The 25,794-nt window shown below is 37.0% G+C and overlaps 1 protein-coding gene across 2 annotated transcripts in view; it reads left to right on the forward strand.

Annotated features, from left to right (window-relative positions):
• The window catches only part of RGS22 (regulator of G protein signaling 22), a 154,301-nt gene that overhangs the window by 36,421 nt on the left and 92,086 nt on the right, over positions 1-25,794 (forward strand). The window contains exons 5-9 of one of the 2 annotated variants that reach the window (XM_047783528.1): positions 9,664-9,749; positions 10,400-10,568; positions 13,850-13,979; positions 17,019-17,622; positions 19,773-19,934. In XM_047783528.1, the coding sequence (XP_047639484.1) occupies positions 9,664-9,749; positions 10,400-10,568; positions 13,850-13,979; positions 17,019-17,622; positions 19,773-19,934 (1,151 nt within the window). The remainder of the gene's footprint in view (positions 1-9,663; positions 9,750-10,399; positions 10,569-13,849; positions 13,980-17,018; positions 17,623-19,772; positions 19,935-25,794) is intronic. The other variant, XM_047783530.1, reaches the window with a different exon arrangement.

Genomic DNA, 25,794 nt, shown 5'->3' on the forward strand with positions numbered 1-25,794 from the left:
AAATGTTTTTATCTTTTCACTACTGAGTGTGATGTTAGCCATAGATTTGTCATATGGCTTTTATTATGTTAAAGTATGTTCCCTCTATGCTCAGTTTGTTGAGAGTTTTTTTTTTAATCATTAATGGATGTTGAATTTTGTCAAATGCTTTTTTTACATCTATTCAGATGATCATTTGATTTTCATTTTTAAATTTTTAATATGGTATATCACATTTATTTGTTAATATTGAACTATCCTTGCATCCCTGGGGTAAGTCCTACTAATCTGATGTATGATTCTTTTATTATGTTGTTGAATTCAGCCTGCTATATTTTATTGGAGATTTTTGCATCTGTCTTAATCAGGCCTGTAATTTTCTTTTTTCTTTTTTACAGTGTCTTTAGTTTTGGCATCAGGGTAATGCTGGCCTCATAGGATGAGTTTGGAAGTGTTCCTTACTCCTCAATTTTTTGGAATAGTTTGAGAAGGATAGGTGTTAACACTCCTTTAAAATGTTTGGTAGAATTCCCTCATGAAGTCTTCTGGTCTTGGACTTTTTTGGTTGTGAGTTTTTAAAATTACTGATTCATTTTCATTACTGGTAGTTTGTCTAAGATTTTCTATTCATGATTGAGTCTTAGAAGATTGTATGTTTTTAGGACTTTATTCATTTATTCTAGGTTGTCCAATTTGTTGACAAATAATTGTGCTAGTCTCTAATGATTATTTATATTTCTGTGATATTGATTGTAACTTCTCTTTGAATTCTGATTTTATTTATTTGGGTTCTCTTATTTCTTGATGGGTCTGGGTAAAAGTTTATCAACTTCTTTTTCGCTACACCTGCAGCATATAGAAGTTCCCAGGCCAAATATTGAAACAGAGCTGCAGCTGTGACCTATACCACAGCTGTGACAATGCCAGATCCTTAATCTATCGTTCCACTGACAGATCCTTAAGCTACTGTGCCACAGTGGGAACTCCAGTTTGTCAATTTTATTTATCTTTTTGAAGAACTAGCTCTTTCATTGATCTTTTGTTTGTCTTTTGTTGTTGTTGCTATTTTAGTCTCTATTTCATATACTTCTGCTCTAATCTTTATTATTTTCTTCTGTCTACTAACTTTGGGCTTCATTTTTCTGCTTTTTCTGGTTCCTTTAGTTGTAAAGTTAGATTGTTTATTTGAGATTTTTCTTTTTTCTTTTTATTTCTCACCTGCGACAAATGGAAGTTCTGGGGCCAGTGATTGAACCAGAGCTGTTGCAGAGATAATGTCAAGTAGTTATGCTATAAACCACAGGTCTGAGATTTTTCTTATTTCTTGAGGTGAGCCTGTGTTGCCATGAATTTCCCTCATAGAACTGCTTTTGCTGTGCCCTATAGATTTTGGAAAGTTGTGTTTTCATTTTCATTTGTGTTAAAGTATTTTTTAATTTCCTCTTTGATTTCTTCATTGATTCATTGATTGTTTAGTAGCACATTATTTGATCTCTCCATGTCCGTGTTTTTTCCAGTTTTCTTCTTGTACTTCATTTCTAGATACCATGTGGTCAGAAAAGGTGCTTGATGTGATTTCAGTCTTCTTAAATTTATTGAGACTTGTTTGTGGCTAACATGTGATCTGTCCTCAAGAATGTTGCATGTGCACTTGAAAAGAATCTATAGTCTGTGATTTGGATGGAATATACCATATCCATTAAGTCTGTCCTATTTATTGTGTCCTTTAAAGCCAATGCTTTCTTACTGATTTTCTGTATGGATTATCTGTGCCTTGATGTATGTCAGGCATTAAAGTCCCCTACTGTTATTGTGTTACTATTTCTCCCTTTATGTCTGTTAATATTTGTTTATATATTTAGGTGCTTCTATGTTGGTACATAAATACTTAGGAATATTTTATCCTTTTCTTGAATTGACCTTTTCATCATTATGTAATGCTGTCCTCTGTCTTTTGTTACGTTTGTTTTAAAGTCCTTTTTTTTTTCTGATATGAGTATTGTTAACCCAGCTTTCTTTTGGTTTCCATTTGTATGGACTGTCTTTCTCATCCTTTAGCTTTCAGTCTGTGTGTGGCTTTATGTCTGAAGTGAATCTCTTAGCAGCACATAGATGGGTCTTGGTTTTTTATCTATTCACCCACCCTATGTCTTTTGATTGGTACATGTAATCTGTTTACATTTAAAGTCGTTATCATTACATGGCTGTGTACTTATTAACTTTTTTCTGGTTGTTTTTGTAATTCTTTGTCTTTCTCTCTTGCTCTCTTCCTTTGTGACTTGATGGCTTTCTTTGAGATTATGTTTAGACTCTTTTGTCTTTATTTTTTGTGTTTCCATTGTAGGTTTTTGGTTTACAGTTCCCATGAGCTTCATGAATGTATTGTATTTATACATGGCGATTTATTGTAAGCTGATAGTTGCTTAAGTTCAAATGCATTCTAAAAGCACTGTATTTTTACTACTCCCCCTGCTTTATGTTTTCAACATCATATTTTATACCTTTTTATTTTGTATATCCCTTAACTATTTCCTGTAGTTCTAGTTGATTTTTACTAATTTTGTCTTTTAAGTGTCATACTAGTTTTTTAAGTGGCTGATCTATTGCCTTTACCAGTATAATTTTTTTTATTTCATATACATTCTTATTTCTTTTTGTTTGTCTGTTTTTGTTTTTGCTTTTTAGGGCCACACCCATGGCATATATACTTACTTCTTTTTATGGTTTTTTTCTTTTCTACTTAAACTTCTTTATAAATATTTTAACTTCTTTAACATTTCTTTGTAAATCCTTTAACATTTCTTGTAAGGGTGATTTAGTGGTGAGAAACTCCTTTTGTTTTTGCTTGTTTGGGAAACTATCTCTTCTTTAATTCTGAATGATAATCCTACCAGGTAGAATATCCCTGAGTGTAAGTTTTTATTTTTCAGTTGTTTCCTATATTATGCCACTCTCTTCTGGCCTGAAAATAAGCTCAAAAATAAGCTCATAATCTTATGGAATTTCCCTTGAATGTGAGTAGCTACTTTTCTCGTGGTACCTTTAAAATTCTTCCTTTATCTTTAATTTTGCCATTTTAATTATGATATGTATTGGTGTGTATCTTTTGGGGTTCATCTTATTTGGGACTTTCTGTATTCCTGACTGTGAATATATATTTCCTTCTCCAGGTTAGGGAACGTTGCAGCCATTATTTCTTCAAATAAGTTTTCTGCCTCTTTCTCTCCCTTCCTTCTCAGAGCCATACAGTGCACATTTTAGTATGCTGGGTGTAGTCTCAGAGGTCCTATAAACTATACTCATTTTTTTAACTTTTTTTTTTGGTCTTCTGATTGGATAATTTCCATTATTCTATTTTCCAGATTGCTGATCTGTTCTTACTTATCATCTAGTCTGCTGTCAATCTCCTCTATTATGTTTTTCATTTTGGTTACTGAATACTTCACCTCCGATTGATTCTTTCTTATATTTTCTAGCTCTGTTGAAGTTCTTACTGTGTTCATTCCTCTCCCAAGTTCAGTGACCATCTTTATGATCATTACTTTGAACATTTTATTAGATACATTTCTTATCTCCATTTCACTAAGGTTTTTTTCCCCTGACATTTTAGATTGTTATTCTCAAATATATTCCTTTGTCTCCTCATTTTGTTTGACTTTCTGTGTTTGAGTCTCTGAATTATGCAAAATAGCTACCTCTCCTCTTCTTAAAGATTTGATCTTGTATAGGAGCATTCCTTGTGTAAACTGCTTGTGCCAGGCTTTGGAAGGCTGGCTAGAGTTGGAGAGGATGTGGATGGAGGTGGGGGCTGTTCCTGGGGCATGTGGCATTGGGGCTGCCTTGGTGGGATGGTTGGAGTGGGCGCCTACCAGGATTTCTCCAGGTATGCCTTTCCAGGGCTACTGTGGCAGGATGGCTGGAGTGGAGTGGGTGCAGGCTAAGGGTTCCCAGGATACACTGCACAGAGATTGAGATTTCTGACCTTCAAGTTATATTATGTGGTTTTGACTCTCTGGCATTAAATTCTACTCTTGGCTTCTGAATTTTGTCACCTTGGCATGATGTAAAAAATCTTGGGTTCTAATAGTGTCTCTTTAACTTACCGGCACTGTGTTCTTGAAGAAGTCATTTCAATGAGCCTCATTTTCATCATCTGTCTAATGATGTCTTCATTACCTATCACTTAGGTTTACTGTATGGATCAAATGAAAATAATAACGAATGTTTAACATTACTGTTTTCTATTGATTTTAAATCTGATAAATCTGGGGTAACATATGTCTAAAAAACATGATGGTACATTTTGAGCAAACTGCATCAAAAATGAGTAGCCCCTTAATAATATATAGAAATAATTTATTTAAGTTTAAATGGCTTTCTCACTTCAATTAAAAGTCAGAGTCAGATGGGTTTAGAAAGAAGGACTCACCACTACTTTCTATCTGGAAGAAATATACCTTAAATAAAATCAATACAAAATTTTTGTTGAAAGTAAATGAAAGGAAAAAGACATACCACAATTACTAACTTAAAGAATACATTAATGTCAGACAAAACAGGCTTCAGAACAAGGTAACTTGCTATGGATAAAAAGGAATATAACAGTGATAAAAGGATCAGTTCATCAAGAAAGCAAAACAGTCCATAATAATTATGCACCTTATAAAAGAGCTTCAGTAAAAACAAATAAAAAACCAAAAGCGCTTCAGAATACATGAAATAAAAGCTGATAGCACTGAAAAGAGAAGTAGACAAATCCATAGCTAAAGAGACTTACCATTCTTTTTGTACTCCAATAAAAAAATAGATCAGTTATGATATAGGAAATCTGAACATTATTAGGAATCAAGTCAATCTAATTGTTTATAGAATACTTTACCTTACAACTGCACAGTACACATGGAATATTTACCAAAATGGACCAATTCTGGGCCATAAAACAAACTTCAACAAATTTGAAAGATTTGAAACCATGAAAAATGTGTTCTCTGACCATAATAAAGGTAAACTATCAGTCAGTAATAGAAAGACACCTGAAAAATCCCCAAATACATAATTAATTAAACAACAAATTTTTGAAGAGTCCATTGGTCAAAGATTAAGTCCCAAAGGAAAATAGAAATTATGGTGAATTGAATAAAAATAAAAATGCACCATAACAAAATTTGTGGGATGAAGATAAATAACTCCTTGGAGATAAATTTGTAACATTAAGTGCTTCTGTTATAAAAGACTAAAAATTACAAATCAATGATCAAAGTTTCTACTTTAGGAAACTAGAAATTAAGGTCAAAATAAACAAATAATATAATCAATGAAATTGAAAACAGAAAAATGAGAGAGGAGTTCCTTTTGTGGGTTAGCAAGTTAAGGACCTGATGTCCTCTCTGAGGATGCAAGTTCGAACCCTGGCCTGGCTCAGTGAGTTAAGGATCTGGTGTTGTGCTAAGTGGTGGCATAGGTTGCAGATGTGCCTCAGATCCGGTATTGCTAAGGCTGTGGTGTAGGCAAGGGCTGCAGCTCCAGTACACCCCTGGCCCAGGAACTTCCATATGCTGCAGATGCAGCCACTCAAAAAAAATTGAAGATAAAAGAAAAATAAGAGAAAATCAATGAAAATAAAGGCTAGTTCTTTGGGGAAGAAAATCAATGAAATTGATAAACTTTTAACCAAAATTATGATGAAAAATGTAAGACGATATAATTGACCAATATCACAAATAAAAGTGGGTACACCAGTTGGCACAACATTGTAAATCAACTATACTTTAATAAAAACATTTTTTTAAAGTGGGGAATTCAGTATAGATACTACAGACATTCAAAGGAAATGAGAGAATTTTACAAACAATTTTATGTCCATAAACTCAATAATTTAAATGAAATGAACATATTCCTTGAAAGATACAAATTACTAATGCTAACTCAAAAGAATATGTATAACCTGAATAGCCTTAAGTCTATTAAAGAGGTTGGATTCATAGTTTAAAATCTTCTCACATCATACTTAATGATGAGAAATTAGAGTTTTCCCACTAAGATCAGGTACTAGACAGGGATATCCCCTCCTACCAATTCTTTTCAACATGGTAGTGAAAGTCTTTGCTAATGCATATAGCAAGAAAAGGAAATAAAATTTATACAGACTGGGAAGACATAAAGCTGTTTTTGTTCAGAGGTGCCAAGATCATCTATATAGAAAATCTGAAAGAATCAACAATAAATCTCCTGGAACTAATAAGCAGTTATAGCAAGATTGCTGGATACAAGGTTAACATACACATGTCAATTGCTTTCCTATATACTAATAATAGCACATGGAATTTGAAAATAAAAACACGGAGTTCCTGCTGTGGGTCAGTGGTAATGAACCTGACTAGTATCCATGAGAATGTGGGTTCGATCCCTGACCTCGCTTAGTGGGTTAAGGATCTGGCATTGCCCTGAGCTGTGGTATAGGTCACAACCACAGCTTGGATCCTGCGTGGCTGTGTCTGTGGTGTAGGCCAGCAGCTGCAGCTCTAATTCGACCCCTAGCCTGGGAATTTTCATATGCTGCAGTTGCAGCCCTGAAAAGCAAATAAATAAATAAATACACAACACCATTTATCATAATAATACCACTTACCATAATAAAAACATTAGTATCATTAACATCCCCTAAAATGAAAATTTTGGTACAGATCTAATAAAATATGTACAAGATTTATGTGAGGAAAACTGTAAAACTCTAATGAAGTTAAAGAACTAAATAGAGATATTCTATGTTCATGGATTCAAGACTCAATATTGTCAAGATACCGGTTTTTCCCAACTTGATTTAAAATGGGCCAAAGACCTTAACAGACACCCCACCAAAGAAGATAATAGAAACAGCAAATTAGTATATAAAAGATGGTCCACATTATATGTCATCAGGAAAATGCAAATTGAAACAACAGTGAGATGCCACTACATACCTATTAGAATGGCCGAAGTCCAGAACACTGATAGCACCAAATGTTAAGGAGGATGTGGAATAACAGGAACTCACATGCATTGCTGGTGGGAATGCAGAAATGCTACAGCCACTTTGGAAGACGTTTTATTTTGATGGTTTATTGCAAAACTAAACATACTCTTACCATACATTACAGCAATCATACCCCCGGTATTTACCCAAAGGAGTTGAAAACCTATATGTGGATGTTTATAGCAGCCTTATTCATAATTGTCAAAACTTGGAAGCAACTAAGATGAACTTCATTAGTTTAATGGATAAACTCTATATCTAGACAATGGAATATTATTGAGTGGTAAGAAGAAATAAGCTTTCAGGAGTTCCCGTCGTGGCGCAGTGGTTAACGAATCCGACTAGGAACCATGAGGTTGCAGGTTCGGTCGCTGCCCTTGCTCAGTGGGTTGACGATCCTGCGTTGCCGTGAGCTGTGGTGTAGGTTGCAGACGCGGCTTGGATCCCGCGTTGCTGTGGCCCTGGTGTAGGCCGGTGTCTACAGCTCCGATTGGACCCCTAGCCTGGGAACCTCCATATGCCACAGGAGTGGCCCAAGAAATAGCAAAAAGACAAAAAAAAAAAAAAAGCTTTCAAGCCACAAAAAAATACATGGAGGAACATGTTTCTAAGTGAACGAAGCCAATCTGAAAAAGACTACATACTGTGTGCTTCCAACTGCATAACATTCTGGAAGAGGCGCAACTATGGAGACAAAAGATTAGTGGGTACTAGGGGTTCCGGGGGCCAGAAATGAATAGACAGAGGATAGAGGATTCTTAGAGTAGTAAAAATACTTTCTATGATAGTATAATGATGGATATATGTCATTACATATTTGTCCAAACCCATAGAATGTACATTACCAAGAGTGAACCTTAAAGTAAGCTATGGATTTGGGGTGATTATGACGTGTCTGTGTAGGTTCACTCTTGGTAAAAAAAAAAAAAAAAAAGTACTATTCTGTAAGCGATGTTGATAAGGGGGGAGGCTGTGCATATGTAGGGGCAGGAGATATATGGGAAATCTCTGTACCTTCCTCTGAATTTTGTTGTAAAAAAACTGCTCAAAAAGTAAGTCTTGGGGAGAAAAATTCCCTCAAAGAAAACTCTAGGTCCACATCACTTCATTGGTGGTTTCTATTCAAGCATTTAGAGATGAAGTAATACTAAATTTATGAAAACTTTTCCAAAAAAGAAAGAAGACGGGATCAATTTCCAGCTCATTTTGTGATGCCAGCATTATCCTGATACCAACACTAGATAAAGAAATTTCAAAGAAAAGCTTACAAACTAATATCCCTCGTGAACATAGACACAAAAATTTTCAAAAAAGCAAACTGAATCTAAGAATACAAAACATATTAATAGTGCAGCATGTTTTAGAGGAAAACATAGACGGAAATCCTCATGACCTTGTGTAGGCATTGGTGTTTTACAATAAATGACACCAAAAGCATAAGCAACAAAAATAAATAAAAATTAAAACCCTTTATGGTCTAAAAGACACTGTCAAGAAAATGAAAAGACAACCCACACAATGGGAGAAAAATATTTGGCAATTACATATCTGATAAGGAATGTGTATCTAGACCATGTAAAGAATTCTTACAACTCAACAATAGAAAGATAATCCAATTAAAAATGGGCAGAGGATCTAAATAGAGAATATGTAATAATGAACAGTATGCATATGAAAAGATGCTTAACATCTTTAGTCATAAGGGAAATGCATTTAACACGGGGGGTTGGGCAGGGGATTAGAGACAAGATGGCCGCGTAGAAGGACTGAAACTTGCCTCCTCTCACATAACACCAAAATCACAACTAACTACTGAAAAACTATCAGCAAACTACCAAAAAAGATATCTTACACCCAAAAGACAAAGAAGAAGCCACCATGAGACAGGAGGGGTGCTTTCCCCATATAAGTTATCCCATACCCACCAGGTGGGCGACCCATAAAACTGGAAAATAATTACATTGCAGAGGTTCTCCCACAGGAGTGACCGTTCTGAGCCCCACATCAGGTTCCCCACCCAGGGGTCTGGCGTTGGGAGGAGAAGCCCCCAGAGCGTTTGATGTTGAGGGCCAGCAGGGCTGGTGTGCAGGAGCTCCACTCTAGGAGGGTGCGCACAAGGTTTCATGTGCACCAGGTCCCAGGGCAAAGCAGAGACGTCCTAAGAATCTGAGTCAGATCTACCTGCAGGTCTTGGGGGGGTCTCCTGGGAAAGCAGGGGGCAGCTGTGGCTGTGGGGGCAGGACACTGGAGGTGGAGGTCCTAAGAGTAGTCATCAGCATGCCTGCAGTTATTCTAGCAGCCTGACCAAGTTTTTTGGTTAGTTCTTTTTCTGTTTGTGTTTATTTTTAACCCATTTTATGACTGAAAATACTGAGGCTGATTTTTTTTTCTCATTATTCCTCCTTAAATAAGTGACTTGACTTTTCTGTATTTGGCTTGTTAATCTGTAAAATGGAGATCATAGCTGATACAGGATTGTTGAGAGAACTAAGGATGTACCAAAAGGCTGGAAGTAGCTTCACAATTGTGACTCAGAGTTCTTACTCTCTCTTGTGCAAATAGAAGGTGGAGGCAGAGCTTCCAAATAAGAGCTGGAGGTAATATTGCTCTAGTGTTTAGGCAGTAATTGTCTTTCTTTAATATTTTTTCCTTTATTGTTTGTCCTCTAATAGTGTCTCAATCGTGAGCAAGGTATTCAGTGGATCAAAAAAGAAAGACTTCCAACATTTCTGGAAAGTGATTGCTACTTTGAATACAGGTATTGTAGTACCATCAATATATGTGTATTTTTAAATGCTTTTTTTAAACCAAAAATCCTTTTTTCACACTTAGTAAAATTGTACCCCTGTAAACCACTGACGTTTATATTTCACTTGTTATATAGTGTAAGAGTGAGAGATTATTGGTAAAAGTCACTTAACTTCCAAAGAAATTTCACAGAAGTGATACCTAATAAATGTACTCCAGTTCTGCTTCTTTGATCATTATATTTAAAAAACTTTTCTACTTGTGGCAAAAGTATTTATGTGCAAGGTACTAAAAAAAAATGAGTATGTGTCATAAAAAAAAATGTCGTAATGCACGGCCATGTTTTTCTTTTATGCTCCCTGACTTTTAAAAGTGTAAGTACCTAAAAATTCTGAAATTTTGCTAAAATTTGACTTTTGATTAGAACAACCATTATTTTAAATAAAATTAAAATAAATGTAAAGCTGAATAAGTATTAAGTAGTTAGCGGTTCTATGAATAAGCCATTAATTTTAGCAGATCCTAAGAGAATCATCCTGCAGAGTTAGGAGGGGAGGTTGGTTTGAAAATATAAAATTAAATTTTAGTTTTTTTTTTTTCTTTTCTGAATTCTACCATATTTGAAACTTATTTCAAGTTTGTTTCATTTCTAAAATGCAGGTTAGCCAAATTGGTTTCACAAGTAAGATGGAGTGAATCAGGCATGAATATCATACTAGGTACAGATTTTTCTCCCTGGGTCCTGAGAAAACCACCCAGTCCACCACCTCCTCCTGTTGAAGAAGATGATGTTTTAATTAAGAAAAAGTTCTACATTTCTCTTGGCGAGGTAAAAGTGTGTTTCTTTGTGACTTGGCATTTCATTGAAACTTCTCATTTTAGGGTCATGTATTTCATTTGTACTACTCGAATAGGAAAATGATTTCAAATACTTCTAAAGCACATTTAGCAAAAATTCTTTGGGATTTATGCTGACTTACTTGCCCTCCACTCTTTCACCTGAAATGTAGTTAGAATTATCATCCTCATGTGTAAAAAGGAAAAATGCAAAATTGAAGGACATGCCCAGTGTTGCCTGGAAAACAAGGGTTTCACTGTTCATTCCAAATTTTTTATTATTTGGATTTTATAATTTTTGTACAAAACAATGATGAACTGTGTCTCCTTCTCCCTATTGTTAAGGTTATTCCTCAATAATAAAATACATTATTGTTTAACTGTTTTCAGATGCATTTGTCCTCCATGATTGAAGAATGTTGGGTTGTATGAGTATGTTTGAAAGAGATCAAATGTCCTTTTGTAGAATCTTGGTAGAGTGAAAACTCTTGTTTGATTTTTGACTTTGCTGAGGAGGAAAAATTTTCTTCTACCCTATAAGGTTCTTTGGCTGGTCTAATAAAACAGTTGACATAAGACAGAGTAACAGGAAAAAAACAAATGTAATTTAGTATGTGTGGAAGCCCTATAAGATCATGAGACCCAAGAGCAAGTTGGGCAGATGAGGCTTATGTGCCGTCCTGAGCTAAGGAATGGGATGGGGCCTGGAGCTTCAGAGGAGAGGAAGGTAATTCACAGGACTATAAGAAGACCAGATATTTGGTAATTAGATGTTTGCCTGCCATATGGATAGGTTGGTCATTCAGATAAAAGTTATCTCTGGTAGGAATACTCTTGTGGCACAGTGTGTTAAGCATTCGACATTGGATCCTCACAATAACTTGCAGTGACCTGCAGTGGCTTGGGTTGCGGTTGTGGTGTGAGTTCAATCCCTGGTCCGGGAACTTCCACATAGTGTGGGTGTGGCCAGAAAGAGATATTATCTCTGGTAATAGCTCTCTTTGAGCCCTGCCCCCTATCTAAATTCTTTTAAGTAGTTAAAGGAGAGATGGAAGTTTTTCTCCAGTCTGCTGGGTGTTAATTTCCTTTGCCTCATAATAATAGACACACCAAAGTGGCATATTTTGGGGTCATGGAGTCTGCTTCTCTCATTCTCTAATTATCATATCTTCTCTCTTGTAACATATTCCAATGCACAATACAAAACCAGGAATTGTAAATATGCTACCCATGTGTTGCCGTTACCCTATTTTACATTCATGACAGACATTGCTAATCAATCATGGCAATTTTCCTGCTGAGCTTGGACTTGGCTCCAAATTCTTTTCAACACAGCATTCTAGGCAGGCACTTCCAATTGATCAAAGATGTCATATAAGATTAAAACTACTTGCCATCCCTTTTGGAGTGAATAGTCTTATCTTATTTGAACATTTTTTTTCATGTGTAAGCTCCTATCTGATTTTGTCATTTGGCAATTCTATCAGTAATATTTGGCAAAAATGTTAAAAATTATGCCAGTTCCATTATTTCTGCTGAAGAATGCTCAGGGATGTGCCAAAGGCACATTTTTCTCCTTTTATTTTTTTTAAGGTACTTTTTTTTTTCCTAACTTATGTATTATATATAGTATTGTTAAGAATGTCAAAAAAAAATGCACTGATAGTAAAAGTCAGTAAATGTCCAAAGAAAGAATAAATCTGGGGGAATAAATTCTGATTCCTTACATGTAAATTGGATCAAATATGAAAGAATAAAAACCAAACTAATTTACTTCTGCTGTTTACTTGAATAATATTTAACTATATATTTTCCTTTTAATAGCTTTTGCACTTTGAGGATTCAGTATTCTTTGGGCCCTCAAATCCTTAAACCATGACCATATAGAGAGATTAATCTTTATGCTAATTGGTTGTATTTCTTTGAGTCTTATGTTATACCATCTAAACACATACAGTTGACCTATCTTTTAAGAGTATAAAGTGGAATAGTTAACTGCTTTTATGTCTGGATAACTACTTCTTTTCCCCTATCTTGCACTATCTCATTTTTTGTGTGTGTGCAGTTGAAATAGCAAGGACTCTTGTGTGTTAGTCTTTCTCAAATTCATTGAAATTCCTTAAACATTTTGGCTTCGTCTCAGTGCTTAGGATACTGCTTGGAATAAAGTAGCCATTCAGTAAATATGTTGAATGAACAAATAATTAATAATAAATGACTTGGTTTTAGAGGAAATGAAGGAAAATTAGATTCAAAACTTTTATCTACCGAAGAAACCTTACCTCTAAGAGGGACAGTGATGATACAGATGGCACCTGACATTTCTCTCACTTGCTTTTGGTCTTATTGTGTGGCCTGACTTGCTCTGCTAATTCTGCAGAGTAGTCAGGGCATGGTATCTATTCCATTTGAGCCTTGGCTGTTCTGTGAGTGTTCCTTAAGCTAAGGGCCAACCAGCTGACTTGGTTGGAGTAAGGAGAAATGAGGGTAACGCCAGACACTCCCTTCTCTGCTTCTGTTGAACAACTTGGATTATCCTGGAAAAGTAGGTGAGGACATTACTAAGAGAAGTGGCAAGAGGAATTTTCCCAGGAAATCTGAGATGGAGTTTCTTAGGATTGGGGTCCTAGAAGCTGCAGGTCATGCTGGGAATTGGGTCAGCTGGCTCAGTAGTACACAAAAGAAAGGAAAAATGGAGGGCTCCGTCCAGGGGCAGGTGAGTTAGGAACCAGCCTCCAGGAAGCATCCAACCCAAGCAAAGTTGTGAAAACTGAGAGTTGAGCACAGAGGTTTCCAGTGCTACTAAGAGTAAGTCTTTGTCATATTCATGAGGAATTGTTAAGGACCCCGAGCCAGGCCAGACAGAATTGAGGGCATGAAATAATTGAGAAAGTTGTAAATGGGAGCAGCTGGCAAAAGATGCATCCAAAGACGGATGAGCCATGATAACTGCTAAGTTAAAGTTAGATGGCATGAATTTATAGTGAAGCCAGGAAGTAGGGTTGCATGCTTCTGGTGGAAGAGTGAAGAATATGATGGGTATTGGGCCCATTTTTTTCCCCTTTGGCCTTCTAATAGGGAAAAAATCTACATTGAAATTTCTTTCCCATTATTCTCAGCTAATTAATTTTTCTATGTACAACATTCTTTTTTTATGGCATAATTTTCCTTTTACATATTATGCTATACAAATGGAATAATGAATTGTCCATGTTTGTGGTTGGAAGAACACTGCTGATCTCATGTTAAACAAATGTGTTCCTTTCTTCCTAGGCTTCCTATACTCAAACAAAAGATTGGTTTGCATTAGCAAAACAAAGCCAGCAGACAGTATCAACTTTTTCATTACCATCTTATATACTCCACCACAAAACTGAATCACCAGTTATTTCAAGTGTTTCTGGTAAGTTAAAAAGGATAAGAATGACCGCACAACTCCACTTAAAGTCTTTTGTTGCTGTTGTTCTAAACTTACAGTATAACATTTGGTGGATGAAGAAGAAAAATTAATCTAATTATCTCTCCTTCCAACTCCACTTTCTATTGTTTTTTAAGAAAGAGCCTAGTACAGTGAAAAGAGGATGGGTTTAGAAATCAACTCTGATGCTTATTAGTTTGTGACTTCATTAAATTATTCCACCTCTGGGAGCCTTGTTTTCATCATCTGTAAAGATTAAAATGATAACATACATACTAAACACATAGAAACACCTGGCCTAGGGCTTGGTATCTAATAGGCAGTCAATAAATGTTTGTCTTGTCTTTATTTTCTATTACAGTTTATAAATTCTTATTAGTAAGCCTTTAAAATAAAGTGGAGAACTAGTCACTTATGATGGAGCATGATAATGTGAGAAAAAAGAATATACACATGTATGTGTAACTGGGTCACCATTCTGTTCAGTAGAAAAAAAATAAAAGGTAAAAAAATAAAAAGAAAAAAAGGTTAAAAAATAAAAGTGGGTGCAGCCTTTCTTCTTGAAAGTAAATAGTGAGTCACAGAAGTTGAGTTTCCTTCTGCTTTTAAGGTGAGACTCTTTTTCACCTTGAAAAGTAATTAAATTTCTACTGTGGGGAACTTTTGTGGGTGACACAAACTTTTCATAAATAAAAGGAATTTCCCGAAATGGGAGTAACTGACATATGACATTGTTAGAGGAAAAAAAATCTAGCACTGGGATTCAGGAGAGGAACTCAGCAATTCACTAATAGTTCTTTTTTTTTTTTTTTTTTGGCTTTTTGGCTTTTTGCCATTTCTTGGGCCGCCCCTGCGGCATATGGAGGTTCCCAGGCTAGGGGTCTAATCGGAGCCAGAGCCACAGCAACGAGGGATCCGAGCTGTGTCCGCGACCTACACCACAGCTCACGGCAACACCAGATCATTAACCCACTGAGCAAGGGCAGGGATCGAACCCGCAACCCCATGGTTCCTAGTCAGATTCGTTAACCACTGCACCACGACGGGAACTCCCACTAATAGTTCTTTATGTAATTCTTCTGCAAAGTATAGGCAAGCAACCTCTGGGGGGTAATAAGCCTAGATTCTCTGGAATTGAACCTAAATCTAGGTAAAGAGGAACTTTTTCAATAGTCTAATTGAAAATTGCTGAATTTACAGATTTCTTAGTATTTCCCCCAAGCAGTAAAGTAGAAAATTGGAGAGTAAAGTTAGTAAACAGGAAAAGAAAGGATAGCAGGAGGGCAGGGAGGAGAAATGCCAGCCTAGCGCCTACCTCCAAGTCTATGGGGTTGAGTGGAATATCCTTTCGCAGGGGATACTGAGGAAATTTGGTGTATTTATTTTCAATTAAAATCATAATGAAACATTTCCATTAAGATGTGAAACCTCTCACTGAGAAAACTGAGGACACATGGATCAGGGTTTTCCAGATCCACAGCTTTGCAAGGGGTAGATTTGCCATGTGAAATAAAGCTCTGATACCAGCTATTTCACTGATTTCTGAAAGACAAAAAAAAAAGAAGGAGCTAGACTATATCTTTAGAAAAAGTATAAAAGCAATCTTTTTGTAGTCATAGCCTTTATAAGGGCCTTCTGAAATTTTGTAATTTTAATGATAGGTTGTGAATATAGTAGTAATTAAATCTTTAAAAATTGCTAATATGGAGTTGCTATTGTGGCTCAGCAGTGATGAACCCGACTAGTAACCATGAGGGTGCAGGTTTGATCCCTGGCCTCACTCAGTGGGTAAGGATCTGGCATTGACATGAGCTGTGGTGTAGGCCAGCAACTGCAGCTCCAGTTTGACCATTTCCATGTGCCATGAGTGTGGCCCTAAAAAAAAATAGTAATAATAAACATTGCTTCTATGATTCTACTTCTGATCTCTTCATCTATCATCTCACCATCTATGGTAGCTAATTTTATTTTACTATATTTTATGAAATATTAAAGCAATACATTCGTGTCATATTTTAGATTCCACATATAAGGGATATCTTACTTTACTTAATATGAAAATCTCTAGTTGCATCCATGTTGCTACAAATGGCATTGTTTTATTCTTTTTTATGGCTGAGTAGTATTCCATTGTGCATATGACCGCATCTTATTAATCCATTCGTCTACTGATGGACATTTAGGTTGTTTCCATGTCTTGGCTATTGTAAATAGTGCTGCTGTGAATATATGGGTGCATGTATCTTTTTGAATTGTAGTTTTTCCCAGGAGTGGGATTGCTGGATCATATGGTAGAATCTAAAATATGGCACAAATGAACCTATCTACAGAACAGAGACAGACTCACAGATATGGAGAACAGACTTTTGGTTCCTGGGGGGAGGGGAAGGGAGTGGGATGGATAGGGAGTTCGGGGTTGGTAGATGCAAACTATTACATTTAAAATGTATAAACATTGAGGTTCTACTATATAGCACAGGGAACTATAATCTCTTAGGATAGAACATGATGGAAGATAGCATGAGAAAAAGAATGTATGTATGACCAAATCACTGCTGTATATCAGAAATTGGCACAACACTGTAAGTCACCTATGCTTTAATAATAATGAAAAAATAAAATCATCCAAGCCACACACACAAAAGCTTGCGCAATCATTTGATGTGCACATTCTAATTCTTTTATAGATTTGCCCTTTATCTGTTGACATTATCAGCCTGAAATATTACATCTTAAAAGTATATAACATCTTTTTGAAAATCCTCTTTGTTGAGGATATTGAATATTTAGTTCATCTGCCACCAGCATCCCCTTTCATGTGCAGGGAAGACACAGCTGATCCCTGTTGGTAGTTCTTTTTTGCTGCTAGTCCCAAATGTGGCTTTAGACTCCTCAAGGCACTGGTCCCTACAGTTACTATCTATAAGCTCATTTGCCATCCTAATTCTGTAACATCTAATTAATGATTTTTTAAAAACTTTTACATTTGTATATGATCTAATAGTCTTTTCTGATTTAATATAGAGAGTTGTATCTTTGATGATGGAGTTCACCCCAGGACGAAAAGGGGCTCATCTAAAAGCACTGGGTTAATTTCTGCATTTGAAGAAGATGGGTCTGTATCTCTACAAGACACTCCTTCTCAAGCTCTCCTGAGGATATACCTTGAAAAGCAACAGGATGTTGATAAAAGCCTGACATTGCATTTCTCAACATGTGAAGAATTTTTAAGATCTTATGTAAACTTTATTTTGAGAGCAGCAATTCATCAAATTCTTGGAGTGCCACTTAAAGAAAGTCCAGATTATATAAATTTCAACAATGTAACAGAAGTGGTATTTGAGGAGTGTTTGAGGCTTACCTCTGGCAGGAATGTTTTGCCAAGTGAAATGATTCAAACCATAAAGTCGGAAGAGAGTTTAAAAGAAGCAGTTTCAAAACCTGAGAGTGTTGGAATAGAGAGCAGGGCTGATTGGTGTATTTCTCATAAAACTTATGACATTGGCAACAGAAAGGAGTTTGAAAGATTTAAGAAATTTGTAAAAGGTACATTAGGGGAGAGATATTGGTGGCTATGGATGGATATTGAGAGGTTAAAAGTTCTTAAGGACCCTGGAAGACATCAAAGGTATTTCCATTTTTTTATATTTCAATATTCTACAAACCAAATTATAGGATATTAATTTGGGTCATTTAAGCACAGGCAGAAGGCCTGAAATAAGTATGTAAATGTAATTTATACTTTCAAAGGAATGAATAATAAGATTTAAAAAAATAATAGAGATTTCACTATTTCTGTGATTTCATAGTAGCAGTTATTTTAATAGTAGCAGTTACTTACTTTTTTTTTTTAATGTCTTTTTGCCTTTTCTAGGGCCGCTCCTGCAGCATATGGAGGTTCCCAGGCTAGGGGTCTAATCAGAGCTGTAGCCACTGGCCTACACCACAGCCACAGCAATGCGGGATCCCCACCCCACTGAGCGAGGCCAGGGATCGAACCTGCAACCTCATAGTTCCTAGTCAGATTCGTTAACCACTGTGCCATGACAGGAACTCCCAGCAGTTATTTGCTTTTAAACATAGTCTCTTTTCTTACAGATTCTAAATCTGCTTTGAAATTAATCAATTTTATTTTTATAATATCCCAGTGATATATTTTTATAGGAAAAAATTTTATCATATATATGCATCCACATTGCATAAGATACCTCTCATAAATACACCTTTCCTAACAGCCATCTCTATTAACAAATTCTATGATGTTTAATTGGATGCCACTTAGACATTCACATCTGAATGAAATATCTGCTAGATATCGTGCTGGATATCGTCTCCAGAGCCCTTTAGAGAGGTCTGATGGGTTTCAGGTCTTTGACTGCTCCATATATTTTAGGTCACTCTGAGTCTTAAGAACCTTAAGAGGTTGCAGATGCGGCTTGGATCCCGCGTTGCTGTGGCTTTGGCATAGGCCGGTGGCTACAGCTCTGATTCGACCCCTAGCCCGGGAACCTTCATATGCCGTGGGAGCGGCCCAAAGACATAGCAAAAAAAGACAAAAAAAAAAAAAGAACCTTAAGAGGACCATGCTTTAGGAGAAAGTCCTTATTTTGTCTGTGTTCTCCTGCCCTGAAGCACATCAGCTATCATAAATTGCAGTTCCCATTAAGAGACTGACTGAGTAATTACTAGTGACTGAGTCATGCCGGTTCTTTCAGTGGCATTTAGATCATAGAGCTCATCATTGTACACAGTTATAAGAGCAGGGATTACCAAATGATTATTATAGTGAAGCATGACCTGATTGATCCTGGGGTGGAAGGCTACTACTGCTTTTCAAGACATGCTGGAGGAGATACATGCAAGCAACCTGCATGGGTTCTTCAGAATTAATACTCTATTAGTTGCTGTTGGGGCTGTAACAAACTTTGTGGCTTAAAGCAACACAAATTAATTCTCTAACAGTGAGAGGGTTAGAAGTCTATAATAGGTATGCTGAACTGTATTCCTTCTGGATACTCTAGGGGAGCAGTTATTTCCTTGCCTTTTTCGGCTTCTGAGGCCACCTGGTTTCCTTGGTTCGTGGTCCCTTCCGCCTCTTCAAAGGCAGCCGCATAACATCTTATCTCCTCTCTGACCTCTGCTTCTATCCTCACATCTTTTCTTCACAATGACTCTTGCCTTCCTGCCTCCCTCTTAGAAGGACTGCTGTGATTACATTAAGGCCAACTAGATAATCCAGGATAATCTCCTCAAAATCTTAATCACATTTGCAGAATCCCTTCTATCACATAACATTCTTAGGTTCTGGAGATTAGGACCATCTGTGTTAGGGCATTGCTCAGCCTACCAAAAATACCCTTCTCATCCCCATACCTGTGAGAAATATTTTTATCTCCACATTGATATCCCTGTAACCTCACTTTTGGTTTTAAGATAGTTCATTGTGGAGTTCCCATTGTGGCACAGCGGAAACAAATCTGACTAGTATCCATGAGGGAGTGATTTGATGCCTGGCTTTGGTTAAGGATCCGGTGTTGCCGTGAGTTGTGGTGTAGGTTGCAGACGTGGCTCGGATCCTGCATTGCTGTGGCTGTGGTGTAGGCAGATGGCTCCGATTTGATCCCTAGCCTGGGCACTTCCATATGCCTCAGGTGCGGCTCTAAAAAGCAAAAAGCAAAAAACCCCATAGTTCATTACTTGTCTGAAACATTTCGTAAGTGAAAATGTTTGGCTAATTGAAAAATGTATTAATGTGCATGCATATGTGTTTTATTTCAGACATCTAGAGAAGATGAAAAAGCGCTATCTAGTGAGCAGTGGAGATTGTTACCTTTCTACAGAAATCTTATCAAAATTCAAACTGCTGGATGGATCTCAGTGGAAGGAAGAACACTTAAAAAATATTCAGACTGAGGTTGTAAAACCCTTACTTCTTTACTGGTAAGAAAATTATGTGGGCATTCCCGTCGTGCCACAGTGGAAATGAATCCAACTAGGAACCATGAGGTTATAGGTTCGATCCCTGGCCTCCTCAGTGGGTTAAGGATCGGGCATTGCTGTGGTGTAGGTTGCAGATGCGGCTCAGATCCCGCGTTGCTGTGGTTCTGGCGTAGGCCGGCAGGAACAGCTCTGATTCGACCCCTAGCCTGGGAACCCCCATATGCCTCGAGTGTGGCCCTAAAAAGACAAAAGACAAAAAAAAAAAAAAGAAAAGAAAAGAAAAAAGAAAAAGAGAAGAATGTGAATCAAAGTTATTTGCTTTCACTTGTCTTACACTAGTTACAAATTATATGTTTGTTTTGGTCTTAAGGATACATAACTTATGAAAATGTAAACTGGCAATATTATTATATCTTTGGTCTTCCTTAAGGTACCTTTCCCTTAGGTAATTTGGATGTTTGAGGGTCTTTCAATCCCCGATGAGACTGGATGGTACTTAAATTCCATTTTAACTTTGTGAGCACGTTCTTCTACAGCTGATCTTTTTACACTCAGGATCTCATCAAATTTGTGTGTGTGTGTGTGTGTGTACACATACGTGTGTACATGTAGCTTGAGTTAGATTTATCTTCTCAGTAAACATTCTGTGCGCACTTGCTGTGCGCCACTGCTGAGCTAAGGTTACAAGGGCAAAACATAGTCCCATCTAGAGATCCTGGTCTAGTGGGAAGAACATGCAGGTGAAATGAGTGTAATAAAAGAAAGTGTGGTGAATGCACAGGAGGCAGAGAAGAGGTAATATTTCACCTGGGACTTTAGGGACTCTAAGCAAGAAAAAGAGAATGGACCTAGTGGAGGAAATGTGTGCCATCTGTGGAGTTCCCGACATGGTGCAGTGGAAACGAATCCGACTAGGAACTGTGAGGTTGCGGGTTCGATCCCTGGCCTCGCTCAGTGGGTTAAGGATCCAGCGTTGCCATGAGCTGTGGTGTAGTTGCAGATGCAGCTCAGATCTGGTGCTGCTGTGGCTGTGGCTTTGGCCAGCCATTGTAGCTCCGATTAGATCCCTAGACTGGGAACCTCCATATGCCACAGGGTGTGGCCCTAAAAAGAAAAAAAAAAAAATGTGTGCCATCTAAGGATCAGTGAGCTGTCCATCGTGGCTGTGATGGATCTGATTATATCACTTCTCTCTTTAAATCTTTCACTAGTTACTCCGAAGGTTTCAGTGTAAAGTTTAGGTTCCTTTAGTTCGAAAATAAGGTCATCATGATTTGTCTCTTGCCTGCCTCTCTGGCAATATCTCTCATCTAGGTTTTCCAGATTACTGTATACTTTGTGTTTTTCCATATATAGAGAGAATGCTATTTATCTTTCTTTTAAAACTTCTATTCTTACATATTTAAGACATGCAGAAACATAAATTACACTAGAATAAGTACCTATATACATACCATCCTACTTAATAAAACATTGCTAATACAGTAGAAGCTTTCCTTTTTTAAAATTTAACTTTTTGAGATAATTGTAGATGTATACAAAGTTGTAAGGTAGAATAATAAAAAGAGATTCTGTATACCTTTCACGCAGTTTCCCCCAGAGGTAACATTTCGCATAATGTGGTACAATATTGCAATGAGGAAATTGACATTGATATAACTCACCAGTCTTTTTTCATATTTTGCCAGTTTTACATGCATTTATTTCTGTGTGTTTATAGTTGGTTCTGTATAGTTTTATCCCATGTTTTTGCCATTACAGTCAAGATACAGAGAAGTTGCATTATCACAAGTATCCCTTGTACAGCCCTTTCTAAACATACCTCTTTCCCTCTCCTTTTCTTTTCCTTTTTTTTAAACTCAGTGAATTTGATTATAGTTGTACACCCATCCTCACAACCGAGTTTTACAACATTTCCATCCCAAACACCTAGCCTATAGCTCCCCTACAACCTGTCTCCTTTGGTAACCATAAGTTTTTCAAAGTCTGTGAGTTAGTTTCTGTACTGCAAATAAGTTCACTGTAACCTTTTTTTTTTTTTTTTAGATTCCACAAATAAGTGATAGCATATGACATTGGTGTCTCAGTATCAGATTAACTTCACTTAACATGATAATTTGTAGGTCCATCCATGTTGCTGCAAATGCTGTTATTGCATTCCTTTTTATGGCTCAGTAATATTCCACTGTGTATATGTACCACATCTTCTTTATCTACTCCTCTGTTGATGGACATTTAGGTTGTTTCCATGTCTTGGCTATTGTATATAGTGCTGAAGTGAACAGTGGGATACATGCATCTTTTCAAGTCATGGTTTTCTCTGGATAGATGCCCTGGAGTGGGATTGCTGGATAAAATGGTAATTCTATTTTTAGTTCTTTGAGGAATGCTCCATACTGTGTTCCATAGTGGTTGTACCAATTTACATTCCGACCAACAGTGTAAGAGGGTCCCCTTTTCTCCACACCCTCTCCAGCATTTATTGTTTATAGGCTTTTTGATGACAGCCATTCTGGCTGTGTAAATTCCAGTACCTCATAGTAGTTTTGATTTCCATTTCTCTAATTCAACTGATGTTGAATTTCTTTTCTTTTGTTTTTTTGCCATCTGTATGTCTTCTTTGGAGAATTGTCTGTTTAGATCTTCTGCCAATTTTTTGATGGGTTTGTTTGTTTTTTTGGTATTGAACTACAGGAGGTGTTTATAAATTTTGGAGATTAATCCCTTGGCAGTCGTTTCATTTGCAAATATTTTCTCCCATTGTGTGGGTTATCTTTTCATTTTGTTTAGGGTTTCCTTTGCTGTACAAAAACTTAATTTTAATTAGCTCTCACTCGTTTATTTTTGTTTTTATTGTCATTACTCTAGGACGTGGATCTGAGAAGATACTGCTATAGTTTATGTCCAGGAGTATTCGGCTTATGTTTTCCTCTAAGAGTTTTATAGTATCTGGTCTTATATTTAGGTCTTTAATCCATTTTGAGTTTATTTTTGTGTATGGTATTAGGAAGTGTTCTAATTTCATTCTTCTACATGTGGCTGTCTAGTTTTCCCGGTATCACTTACTGAAGAGACTGTCTCTTCTCCATTTTATATTCTTGTCTCCTTTGTCATAGATTAGTTCACCGTAGGTGCATGGGTTTCACTTTCCTTTTCTCACTGTCTCTAATTCCTGGAAATTACTACTTTATTATATAAATTAAATAATACAATATGTAATCTTTGGGGATTTTTTTTTTTGTCTTTTTGCCATTTCTTGGGCTGCTCCCGTGGCATATGGAGGTTCCCAGGCTAGGGGTCGAATCAGAGCTGTAGCCACCAGCCTACGCCAGAGCCACAGCAATGTGGGATCCAAGCTGCATCTGCAACCTACACCACAGCTCACGGCAACGCCAGATCCTTAACCCACTGAGCAAGGCCAGGGATTAAACCCACAACCTCATGGTTCCTAGTTGGATTCGTTAACCACTGCGCCACAACAGGAACTCCATGGGGATTGTTTTTTTATTCAGCATAATTCCTTGAAATCCATCCAAGTGTTGTATCAATAGTTCTTTTTCTTTGCTGAGTAGTATTCTATTATATGGATGTTGCCCAATCATTCACCCAATGAAGGACATTAAGATTGCTTTCAGTCTTTTTTTTTTTTTGTCTTTTTAGGACTGTACCTGCAGCATATGGAAGTTCCTAGGCTAGGGGTCAAATCAGAGCTGCAGCTGCTGGCTTATGCCACAGCCACAGCAATGCCAAATCTGAGCCACCTTTGTGACTTACACCACAGTTCACAGCAATGCCAGATCCTTGACCCACTGAGCAAGGCCAGGGATTGAACTCATGTCCTCATGGATACTAGTTGGGTTCATTACCACTGGACCACAACGGGAACTCCTATTTTTAGTCTTTTGATATTACTAATAAAACTGCTATGAATATTCATATGGAGATTTCTGGATGAACATAACTCTTCATTTCTCGGAGATAAATGTCCAAGAGGGAGATTAGTAGATCATATAGTAAGTCTGTTTTTAGTTTCAATAGAAACTGCCAAACTATCTTCCAGAGTTGATGTACCCTTTTGCATTCCCACCAGCAGTGTATTAATGATCCAGTTTTTCTGCATCCTTGCAATTGTGTGATGTTGTCACAGTTTTCTACTTTGGCCATTCTAATAAGTATTCTAGTATCTCACCAATGTTTTACTTTGTAACTCTCCGGTCCTTAAGGTGCTGAACACTTTTTTATATGCTTATTTTCCATTTGCATATCCCCTTCAGTGAAATATATGTGTGTTTTGTCCATTTTGTAATTGGATTTTCTTGCTTATTATTGAGTTTTAGAGTTCTTTTTATATTATAGATACTAGTCATTAGTGAGATGTATAGTTTGCAAATATTTTCTTCTAGTCTTTAGCTTGTCTTCTTAAAGAAAAGCTTTCCAAAGACGACTTTTTTTTTTTATTAAAGTGTACTTGATTTACAATGTTTCTTCAATTTCTGTGCTATAGCAAAGTGACCCAATCACACACAGTTCCCTGTGCTGTACAATAGGGCCCCAGTGCCCATCCATTCCAAATGTAACAGTTTGCATCCAAAAACCCCAAACTGCCTGTCCATCCCACTCCATCCCCCCTTCCCCCTCCCCCGGGGAATCACAAGTCTGCTCTCCTTGGCCGTGATCTGTTTCTGTTTTGTAGATAGGATCATCTGTCCCATATTTTAGATTCCACATATAAGTGATATCATATGGTATTTGCCTTTTTCTTTCTGGCTTACTTCACTTAGTATGAGAATCTCCAGTTCCATCCATGTTGCTGCAAATGGCATTCATTTATGTTTTTATGGCTGAATAGTATTCCATTGTGTGTGTGTGTGTGTGTGTGTGTGTGTGTGTATATATATATATATACACACACACACACACACAACATATCTTTTTGTTTTTGTTTTTTTTTTTTTGCTCTTTTTAGAGCCGTATCCATACCATATGGAGATTCCCAGGCTAGGGGTTGAATTGGAGCTATAGCTGCCAGCCTATATCACAGCCACAGCAAAGCCAGATCCAAGCTGTGTCTGAGACCTACACCACAGCTCATGGCAACACCAGGTCCTTAACCCACTGAACGAGGCCAGGGATCAAACCTGTGTCCTCATGGATGCTAGTCAGCTTCATTTCCGCTGTGCCACGATGGGAACTCTGGTACCACATCTTCTTAATCCATCCGTCGATGAACATTTAGGTTTTTTCCATATCTTGGCTAGATCAATAGAATAGATAGAAAGCTCAGAAATAACCCAAGCACCTATGGTCAGCTAATCTATGATAAAGGAGGCAAGAACATACAGTGGAAGAAAGATAGTCTCTTCAATAAACAGTGAAGGGAAAACTGGAAAGCTACATATAAAAGAATGAAAATAGAACACTATCTAACACCATACATAAAAATCAGCTCATAATGGGTTAAAGACCTAAATATAAGGCCAGATACTATAGAATTCCTAGAGGAAAACATAGGCAGAACACTCTTTAACATAAATCACAGCAGCATCTTGTTTAATCCACCTCCTAGAATAATGACAATAAAGACACAAACCAATGGAACCTAATTAAACTCAAAAGCTTTTGCACAGCAAAGGAAACCATTAAAGAAATGAAATGACAATCCACAGAATGGGAGAAAATTTTTGCAAATGATGCAACAGACAAGAGCCTAAACTCCAAAGTATACAAGCAACCTATCCAACTCAACAGCAAAAAACCAAACAATCCAGCTGAAAAATGGGAAAAAAACCTAAAAAGGTAATTCTCCAAAGAATGCCCAACAGGCACATGAAAAAATGCTCAACATCACTACTTATTAGAG

The sequence above is a fragment of the Phacochoerus africanus genome, chromosome 6, assembly GCF_016906955.1.
Source record: "Phacochoerus africanus isolate WHEZ1 chromosome 6, ROS_Pafr_v1, whole genome shotgun sequence".
Classification (NCBI taxonomy): Eukaryota; Metazoa; Chordata; class Mammalia; order Artiodactyla; family Suidae; genus Phacochoerus; species Phacochoerus africanus.